Source organism: Pelophylax lessonae (assembly GCF_965119305.1).
Source record: "Pelophylax lessonae genome assembly, chromosome: 9".
Taxonomy (NCBI): domain Eukaryota; kingdom Metazoa; phylum Chordata; class Amphibia; order Anura; family Ranidae; genus Pelophylax; species Pelophylax lessonae.
The window spans coordinates 259183120-259193949 of NC_138776.1; the positions used below are offsets into that span (position 1 = coordinate 259183120).

General features: G+C 41.3%; 3 protein-coding genes across 3 annotated transcripts in view; all 3 read left to right on the plus strand.

Annotated features, from left to right (window-relative positions):
* The window catches only part of LOC309563442 (uncharacterized protein), a gene marked incomplete at its 3' end in the record, with an annotated part of 44894 nt that extends 42464 nt beyond the window's left edge, over window positions 1-2430 (plus strand). The window contains exon 7 of the mRNA XM_082267835.1: window positions 617-2430. Coding sequence (XP_082123961.1) covers window positions 617-2430 — 1814 coding nt within the window. The remainder of the gene's footprint in view (window positions 1-616) is intronic.
* The window catches only part of LOC309564412 (uncharacterized protein), a 1531146-nt gene that overhangs the window by 414252 nt on the left and 1106064 nt on the right, over window positions 1-10830 (plus strand).
* Window positions 8023-10830, plus strand: part of LOC309563443 (uncharacterized protein) — a gene marked incomplete at its 5' end in the record, with an annotated part of 42317 nt that continues 39509 nt past the window's right edge. Inside the window, 4 exon segments of the mRNA XM_082267836.1 lie at window positions 8023-8253; window positions 8384-8554; window positions 8647-8757; window positions 9211-9220. Coding sequence (XP_082123962.1) covers window positions 8023-8253; window positions 8384-8554; window positions 8647-8757; window positions 9211-9220 — 523 coding nt within the window.

Here is a 10830-nt window from a genome sequence, read left to right on the forward strand (position 1 = left end):
TTTAAGAAAACCTAAAACATTTTAAATTGTTTTCCAACCACCAGGGGGGCGATGTGTGGAAGACCTCTGATGAAGACTTAAATTTCTCCCTTAGGTACTCTTTATGGAGGGATCTTACCCCCAAATCCCTCCTCTGCACTTCAAAGTATTGAAATCGGCATCTGCGTTTTTGAATACTTCGGATTTTTTAAAATCGGCGCAGAGTAAACCGGAAGTGGCGTGGTGACGTTGCGATTTCGTGGCGTCATGACGTCGCTTCCGGGTTCCTACATAGGAGACCTGATCGAAGCCGATTGCGGCTTTGATCGGGTCTCCTACCAGCTGGCCCGTCTAGACCCGGGCAGAGCGGAGCAGGAGGGGGGGGGGGGGGTGGACGTCCCCTCACGCTATTTGTAATAACAGCCGTGCGCCTGATTAGCCGCATCGGTTGTTTGTAATAGAAAGCTGATCATCCGTTCTAAAAAAACGTTACCAGGGTGATGCCTGCAGCTGCGTGTCATCCCAGTACAACGACGCACAGGTACAAGAAAACTCAAAAGGTTTTAAATTTGTTTTCCACCACTAGGGGGCGATGTGTGGGAGACCTTTGATGAACATTTGATTTTTCTCTCTCCAGGTCATAGTGCAGAAGATGATGACATCACAGAATGTTCTCCAGGAGTAAATCCCGTTACTCCAAATACACCTCTCACACCTTACCAATTGGGGGGATCAATGGATTCCTCTAATCGTGAGGAATCTTCCGACCAATCACATACTGGGACTCCAGATATCCGTCTGAGATCTCAGAGTTTGGATACATCAACAGATCCGTCCAATCAAAAGGAATCTTTCCTTAGCAACGAAGGAGAGCAATCATTTCCCTCGTGTGGGAAATCCTTCAATGAAAACAGAGAACTTCTTCGCCACAAGAGCGAGCGTCCTTATTCATGTTCAGAGTGCGGGAAATGTTTCATTCGGAAAGGAGACCTTCTTAAACACCAGAGAAGTCACAGGGGTGAGCACCCCTATTCGTGTTTAGAGTGCGGGAAATGTTTCATTCATAAGGGGCACTTTCTAACGCACCAGAGAAGTCACACGGGTGAGCGTCCTTTCTCGTGTTTCGAGTGCGGGAAATTTTTCGTTGAGAAAGGAAAGCTTCTTATACACCAGAGAAGTCACACAGGTGAGCGTTCCTATGCATGCTCAGAGTGTGGGAAATGTTTCATTGAGAGAGGAAGGCTTCTTATACACCAGAGAAGTCACACAGGTGAGCGTCCCTTTTCCTGTATAGAGTGCGGGAAATGTTTCATTCAGAAAGGAGACCTTCTTAAACACCAGAGATGTCACAAGGGTGAGCGTCCCTACGCATGTATAGAGTGCGGGAAATGTTTCACTGAGAAAAAAATACTTCTTATACATCGGAGAAGTCACACAGGAGAATGTCCTTATTCGTGTTTGGAGTGTGGGAAATGTTTCAATCAGAAAGCAAACCTTCGTAAGCACCAGAGAATTCACATGGGTGAGCGTCCCTATTCATGTTCAGAGTGCGGAAAATGTTTTCCTGAGAAATCAGGACTTCTTATACACCAGAAAACTCACACAGGTGAGCGTCCCTATTCATGTTTAAAGTGCGGGAAATTCTTCACTCTCAAAAATGTACTTGTTAGACACCAAAAGATTCACACAGGCGAACGCCCATATTCATGTTCAGAGTGCGGGAAAGGTTTTCTTCTAAAAAGTAAACTTGTCAGACACCAAAAAACTCACACAGGTGAACGTCCTTATTCATGTTCAGAGTGCGGGAAATGTTTCATTGAGAAAGCAGGCCTTCTGAAACATCAGAGAATCCACACCGGCGAACGTCCCTTTTCCTGTTCAGAGTGCGGGAAATGTTTTACTCAGAAAAAAGTACTTCTTACACACCAGAGAAGTCACACAGGTGAGCGTCCCTACTCATGTTCAGAGTGCGGGAAATCTTTCATCCAGAAAGGACACTTTCTTACACATCAGAAAAGTCACACAGGTGATCGTCTTCATTCATGCCCAGAGTGCGGGAAATGTTTTACTGAGAAAACAGCATTACTTATACACCAGCGTAAACACACGGGTGAGCGTCCCTATTCATGTTCGGAGTGCGGGAAATCTTTCATTCAGAAAGGAAACCTTGTTAGACACCAGGGAATTCACACGGGTGAGCGTCCTTATTCGTGTTCAGAGTGCGGGAAATGTTTCCTTCGCAAAAGCTCACTTGTTACGCACCAAAAGATTCACACGGGTGAGCGTCCTTATTTGTGTTCAGAGTGCGGAAAATGTTTCCTTCAGAAAGGAGACCTTGCTAACCACCAAAGAAGTCACACCGATGAGCGTCCTTATTCGTGTTCAGAGTGCGGGAAAAGTTTTGGTTACAGGAAATCACTTGTTGCTCATCAGAAAATTCACACGGGTTGACAACTTTTTTTTTTTTTTTATGTTCAGAATGTTGTGTTGGGGGCGGGGCCAAAAAATTATATTTTATTCTATTTTATTATTTTTACTCCAGAGCCATTTTTTTTTTTACGTAATTTTTAAAATTTTAAAAATTAAATAAAATTTTTAAATTTAAAAATCTTAATTTTTGGCAATAAATTTACTGGAAACCCCCCAGAACATTATATATATTTTCCTGAAAGCAGAGGCCCTGTAGAATAAAAAGGTGATCATTGCAAATTTTTGTGTCGCGTGATATTTGCTGTTTTTTATTAAACACAAATTGTTCAGAAAAAAAGTACACCAGAAAAAGGCACACAGGTTAGAGTATTTTCAGATCGCCATCTCGCCTTCCCCAGGATGCCCCCTCCTGGATTAGAGAACCCGACATTCCAGAGGGTGGAACCCTGTGATCTTATTGGTTCTCTTATACAGATGTGGTCCTGATGAAGACGTTTAGCTACTCGAAACGCGTTGAGATAAATGTTGAAATGAAAAAAAAAAAAAGATCTGCCAACCCTAGCTCGGAAATATTGGATATGGTGCTATACATGTTTTTTAACCTTTGTATAATAAATTTTATTATTTTATAAATATATTTTTGTGTGGCGCTATTTTATATATGCTTCAAAAAAAGTCATTTTGTTCCATATGTACCATATATGGGCAGATAGGACAGACATCCTCTTTCCAAGTTCTATGGAGACCATTATTTTGGTCATCCTCTGTGTTGGTAAGTACGTTTTTCTTTTCTATTTTATTCTACTTTATTCTGTTTTGTTTTATTTTATTCTTTTATTTTCTATTCTTTAATTTTCTATTATATTCTGTTTTATTCTATTCTATTTTTTCCATTTTCTATTCTGTTTTATTATATTCTGTTCTATTATTCTCTTTTATTTTCTATTCTATTCTGCCCTTTTCTGTTTCCAGGACGGTATTTACTGCATTGTACCATTGTTCAAAAGTTAGCGGCTTAGGGGATAGCCAATGTTGGTAAGAATAATTTCTATTCTATTCTGTTTTATTCTATTCTGTTGTATTCTATTCTTTTATTCTCTACTGTATTCTATTTAGTTTTTTTCTATTCTATTCAGTTTTTTTGTATTCTTTTATTTTCTATTCTGTTTTAGTCTATTCTTTTATTTTAATCTTTCTGTTCTAGTCTATTCTGTTTTAGTCCTATTATATTCTGTTTTATTCAATTCTATTTTTTCTATTTTCTGTTCTGCTTTTTTTCTATTATTTTCTATTCTATTCTTTTATTTTCTATTCTATTCTGCTCTATTCTGTTTTCAGGAAAGTATTTACTGCATTGTACATTGTACCTTTGTTTAAACGTTAGCAGGTTAGGGGATAGCCAATGTTGGGAAGAATAATTTCTATTCTATTCTGTTTTATTCTATTCTGTTGTATTCTATTCTTTTATTTTCTACTGTATTCTATTTCGTTTTTTTTCAATTCTATTCAGTTTTATTCTATTATTTTATTTTCTATTCTGTTTTATTCTATTCTTTTATTTTAATCTTTCTGTTCTAGTCTATTCTGTTTTAGTCCTATTATATTCTGTTTTATTCTATTCTATTTTTTTATTTTCTGTTCTGCTTTATTCTATTATTTTCTATTCTATTCTTTTATTTTCTATTCTATTCTGCTCTATTCTGTTTCCAGGACAGTATTTACTGCATTGTACCATTGTTCAAAAGTTAGTGGGTTAGGGGATAGCCAATGCTGGGAAGATCAATTTCTATTCTATTCTTTTTATTTCTACTGTATTCTATTTAATTTTGTTCTAATCTATTTTATTGTATTCCATTCTTTTCTATTTTATTCTGTTTTAATCTATTCTATTATTTTATTTTCTATTTTATTCAGTTTTAATCTATTCTATTATTTTATTTTCTATTTTATTCAGTTTTAATCTATTCTATTATTTTATTTTCTATTTTATTCTGTTCTATTCTATCTGCTTTAGTCTATTAAACAGATTTACTGAGGCAGGCTGGTTTGGCTGCGCGAACCGATATAGGGGTATGTCAGCTCACAGGAGCGGTCCTGGGGGTGAGTGCGTGGCGGCGGTGGCGCCGCGCGCCTGCCCCCACTAGGCAGGGGGGGATGCCAATGCATGGGACCGGCGGCACAGGATGCCTCCAGACACACGTGATCGCTCCCCGCTGAAGGAGAACACCAGTCAGCTGACTGTTGTTCTCTCTGAAATGATCACAGAGCGCCTGTGATCCTCCAATATGGGATCACAGGTCTCTATGATCATTTCACAAGTCCCTCCCCCACACAGTTAGAAAACACACACCTAGGTACACATTTAACCCCTTGATCACCCACAGTGTTAACCCCTTCCCTGCCAATGTCATTAGTACAGTGACAGTGCATATTTTTAGCACTGATTACTGTAGTAATGTCAGTGGTCCCCCCAAAAGTGTCAGTTAGGGGTCCGATCTGTCCTCCGCAATGTCACAGTCCTGCTAAAAATCGCAGATCGCCGTCATTACTAGTAAAAAATAAATAATAAAAATTACATAAATCTTTCCCCTGGTTTGTAGACTCAATAACTTTTGCGCAAACCAATCAATATACACTTTTTGGGATTTTTTTTTTTTTTTTTTTTACCAAAAATATGTAGCAGAATACAAATTGGTCTAAAATGATGAAAAAATGTGATTTTTACATTTTTTATATTGGGAATGTTATATAGCAGAAAGTGAAAATGTTTTTTTTTTTTTTTTCAGAATTGTCGCTTTTTTTTTTTGTTTATAGAGCAAAAAATAAAAACCGCAGAGGGGATCAAATACCACCAAAAGAAATTTGAATGACAATTACTCAGTCATGCAACATCGTACGCGAGTGAAATTTGTCATCATTTATTTGAGACCGATAGAGCTTTCTTTTGGAGTATTTTAATCACCACTGGGGATGTATTTTTTGCTAAATAAATGAAAAAAAGACCAAATCTTTTGAAAAAAGTTTTTCATAGTTATAAAATTTTGGAACCAAGTAATTTTTCTTCTTCACCGATGTGCACTGATGGCAACTGATAAGGCTGCGCTGATGGGGGCTGACGAGGCTGCACTGATGGGTACTGATGAGACGGCACTGATAGACACTGATGAGGCTGCATTGATGAGATGGCACTGATGGGCTCTGATGAGGCGGCACTGATGGGATCTGATGAGGCTGCACTGATAGGGACTGATGAGGCGGCACTGATGGGGACTGATGAGGTGGCACTGATGGCCACTGATGAGCTGTAACTGATGGCCACTGATGAGGTGGAACTGATGGCCACTGATGAGGTGGAACTGATGGGCACTGATGAGGTGGCACTGATGGCCACTGATGAGGTGGCACTGATGGCCACTGAGGAGGTTGCACTGATGGACACTAATGAGGCTGCATTGATGGGCACTGATGAGGCGGCACTGATGGGATCTGATGAGGCTGCAATGATAGGGACTGATGAGGTGGAACTGATGGCCACTGATGAGGTGGAACTGATGGCCACTGATGAGGTGGCACTGATGGCCACTGATGAGGTGGCACTGATGGCCACTGAGGAGGTTGCACTGATATACGCTGATAAGACTGCACTGATGGACACTAATGAGGCTGCATTGATGGGCACTGATGAGGCTGCACTGATGGGAACTAATAAGGTGGAACTGATGGCCACTGAAGAGGAGGCACTAATGGGCCCAGATGAGGCTGCACTGATGAGGTAGAACTGATGGCCACTGAGGAGGCTGCACTGATGTGCACTGATGAGGGTGCACTGATGGACACTGATGAGGTGGAACTGATGGCCACTGATGAGGTTGCACTGACAAACGCTGATGAGACTGCACTGATGGACACTGATGAGGGTGCACTGATGAGGCGGTACTGAGGAGGCTGCACTGATGGCCACTGATGAGGCTGCACTGATGGGAACTAATGAGGTGGAACTGATGTCCACTGATGAGGAGGCACTGACGAGGCTGCACTGATGGGCCCAGATGAGGCTGCACTGATAAGGTGGAACTGATGGCCACTAAGGAGGCTGCACTGATGGACACTGATGAGGTGGAACTGATGAGGAAGTGCTGATAAGGCTGCAATAATGGTCACTGAGAGGCTGCACTGATAATCATGGCTCTGATTATCAGTGTAAATAATGTACTCAGTGTGCCCTTCACTGATCGGCTCTCCTTTTCTCACACGCTGTCTCTATGTGAGGAAAGGAGAGCCGATAAACAGCAAATATTTTCACATTGAGACCAATGTGATTGGACATAGCTGATCACATGGTAAAGGGCCGCTATGATTGGCCCTCTACCCCGATCTGTGATCCACTGTGTCCAAGCCAAACAGTGGTCACAGGGCACATCCAATGCGTGCCCCAGGGGGCTCACTCTGGAAATTCGCACGTGGGAGGACATCCGGGGACGTCTTCCCAGAACTGAAGAGCCATGCTGTAGCCGTATATCAGGAAGTGGTTAAGGATCATTCTTTGGCTTTTTAAGTGCTTCTGTATAATATGAAGAACTCAGAAAAAAGCTGCTGCCAATCTATGAAAAGCTGAACTCCAGGAAAAAATCCTCCCTTCCAGTGGAGCGCCCCCTGCACTTCAAGAGTTAAATGCTTCTGTACGCCCCGGGTACGGATAACAAGGACTTTTGCTTACCCCATCCCTCACAGGCTCCCTCTATGGTACGTAACCGGTCGTTGCAGGCACTCTGTGTGATCATAGACCCTCTGACGTCAGTAAGTGCAATGCAGAGCCAATAGGCATGCGCTGTACATGAGGACACTGAGATCATAAGAGAGAAAAAGAGAGTGCTGGCTTCTCGGGGAGCGACGGAAGGGCAAGCTGGGGTCCTCATGGTTGATACTGAGCGTTTAACCTTTGCAGTGCATGGGGAATGGAGGATGTACCTTCTCCAGAGTTCAGCTTTAGTAAAGTAGGCTGAAGTTTGTATTTTCTCCACAAGGTGGGGATCTCATTCATTGTTAGAGGAACGCACACACAAGACTTAATGTCCCCCCAAATAGGAAGCCTGACGGAAGTAGAGAAAAGACATTGGGGGAACTGGCAGCAGAGGAGGTAATAAGATATTATTTTATATTTACACCCAGTAACACCCCCCCCCCCTGTCATGTCTGTCCTCTTCCTCTATAGTCACTGTGATTTTTCTTATGGATTATAGACCGGATACATCCTAAATATAGAACCATTTATCCAACTGTCCATCCAGAGCCTCTGGTTTATAGACCAGAAACATCCTAAATATAGAACCATTTATCCAACTGTCCATCCAGAGCCTCTGGTTTATAGACCGGATACATCCTAAATATAGAACCATTTATCCTTTGACACTAATAGGACAGGGAACACAATTTCAATATTAATTAAAATTCACCTAGAGCCATTTTATTAATTCAGATAGAGAATGGAAGGCTTAGAACCTATCAGATTATTTTTTGTTGGTGTCCCCATTTTGGGTTGATTTCCTCTCACATCCTCTTCTGTAGGACATCACTCATCTGGACATAAAGTTTAGGAAATTCTCTCCAACCAGGATGTATAGTATAAGAAGAAGTCTGAGGTGTCAGAACTCTGGAGGAATTCTGTGCAGACATTCTTCATCCCAGTACAGTCCAGATAATTCTCAGTTTATTATCTGTCTACAGAGAGGAGAGTCCTGTATAGATCACATGACCACATCAATGAGGATGGATGAGAACCAAAGTTACATGTTTGAAAGGATATTGGACCTCACCCTGGAGATCATCTACCTGCTGACCGGAGAGGTGAGGAGGATTCTGGGAGGTCACATGACATCACTCTTATCTCTATTAATAAAACACAGAGCTGACCGGAGAGGTAAGGAGGATTCTGGGAAGTCTATGGTGATAATTTTTACTTTCTCTCTTTACACAGGATTATGAAGTAGTGAAGAAAACATCTGGTGATCCATTATCATCCAGCAGCCGTCTTCACAGGACATCACCCAACGTAGTGCCTCAACCTCACTGCCTGACAATAGAGGTAACCAGTGCCAAGAAGATTCTAGAAGTCACCAGCAAGATCACTGATCTGCTGACAGGAGAGGTGATCGGTGCTGGGAATTCTGGGACATTATCCAGTAACAGACAAGGGATGTGTCTGGATGGTGACTGTATCATTGTGTGTGTCAGGTTCCTATAAGGTGTCAGGATGTCACTGTCTATTTCTCCATGGAGGAGTGGGAGTATTTAGAAGGACACAAGGATCTCTACAAGGACGTCATGATGGAGAATCAGCCGCCCCTCACATCACCGGGTAAGAGGAGACTTTATTGTAAAGGAGAGAGCAGTACGGAGGCTCCACCTAGATCCCCCATCATCTGATAAACACATAGAAACAATGTATTCAGTCAGTGTGTGTGTTTCCTACAGATGGATCCAGTAATGGGAACCCACCAGAGAGATGTCCCCGTCCTCTGTATTCCCGGGATTCCACACAGGAAGATCACACCATCCCTCACCATCATCAGGTAGATGGGACTGAGCAACTAGAACTCAAAAAATAACATTCTTCTATGGATCTTCTTGTTTTTTATTACAAGTGTTCTCTTATCTTTGGAATTCAGAGTCAAGAAATTAAAGATCTCAAAGTTGAGGTTAAAGAGGAAGAAGAAGAGATGTTGGTGAGTGGAGATCAGCAGTCTATGGAGGACGGGGAGATGATTATGAAAATTAAACAGGAGGAATCTTCTCTACATATAGACACAAGTAAGTAAGAAATACTGAAGAAACCATGTTTTTACTTTAATTCACTGCCCAGATACCTCCTAAAGTATATATTCACATTGCTACAGATGAGAAAATGTATCAAATTCACCCAAAATAAAAATTCAAAGTGGCAGTTAATTCACAAGATAGTAGAAAACCCATATAAAGCTTGGCCTAACTTTCTTCACTTTAAAAGGATTCCTTCATGATTCCAAAAGGCAATCGGAGAATTCCCCAGATCAACATTCTACAATAGTTTCCCTACAATTGTTAGTAGGGAATGTTGAACCCTCTATCTCTCGGTTGTTGTTGTTGTTGTTGTTAATATTTATTTTTGTAACTTAATTCTGAATAAAACATTTAACAGTGTAATTTTATGAGATATTTTACAAGGGCGTGTTTAGGGGCGGAGCAGGATAGGGTTTGGGTGGGGCAACAAGTGGAAAGTAACTCTTAAGGCCTGGCTAGTAGCTCAGGACTTGAAATTTTGAGCCCTGCTGAAAAGTCCATCTCCATTCCTCAATATAACGTCATGTTCCCAACAAATGAGGAGGAGATACTGTACACCATATGAAAGGTCCATCTCCGTTCCTCAGTATAACGTCATGTTCCCAACAAATGGGGAGGAGATACTGTACACCATATGAAAGGTCCATCTCCATTCCTCAATATAACGTCATGTTTCCAACAAATGAGGAGGAGATACTGTACACCATATGAAAGGTCCATCTCCGTTCCTCAGTATAACGTCATGTTCCCAACAAATGGGGAGGAGATACTGTACACCATATGAAAGGTCCATCTCCATTCCTCAATATAACGTCATGTTCCCAACAAATGGGGAGGAGATACCGTACACCATATGAAAGGTTGTATCAGTTGTGGATTTTTTTTTTACAAATGTTCCCAATACATGTGTAATAATAATCTCTCTCACCCACAGGTAGTTTTAAAATGGCTGCTGCATATTTAATGAGCTATGTGGAAGTGGGGGATGATGCAGCCATGTGTGGCTGCAAAGTGACCTTGGAGTGGTCAAAACATATGACCACATCCTGTGGGTGGTCTTTCTGTGTACAGGACTATAAAAGGGTCAATTTGCATGAGAAAAGTCCCTTCTACCTCACCCTTTGGCCCTTAAACATCCATGATGCAGCCTGGCTTGTTTGTTCGTTTGTAGTTGGAGAAAACATGCAGCGAGGACCTCTTTGTCCTGTTGCTGCAGACATCCACTGGAATCTGCTGAGCCCACCACCAGAGTTAAGTATTTATTCAATATTCTTGGGACAAGGGTTGTATGTTTAACCACTTTATCACCGGAGGATTTTGCTGTCTTACGTCCGGGCCACTTTTTGCGATTCGGCACTGTGCGACTTTAACTGACAATTGCGTGGTCATGCGATGCCGTACCCAAATGAAATTGACGTCCTTTTTTTCCCACAAACAGAGCTTTCTTTTGGTGGTATTTGATCACCTGTGCGATTTTTACTTTTTGCGCTATAAATAAAAAAAGAGCATAAATTTTGAAAAAATAACAATAATTTTCACATTTTTTTATATGAAATTCCCCCCCAAAAAAATGTAAAAATCAAAATTTTTTTAAATTTTTGGCCA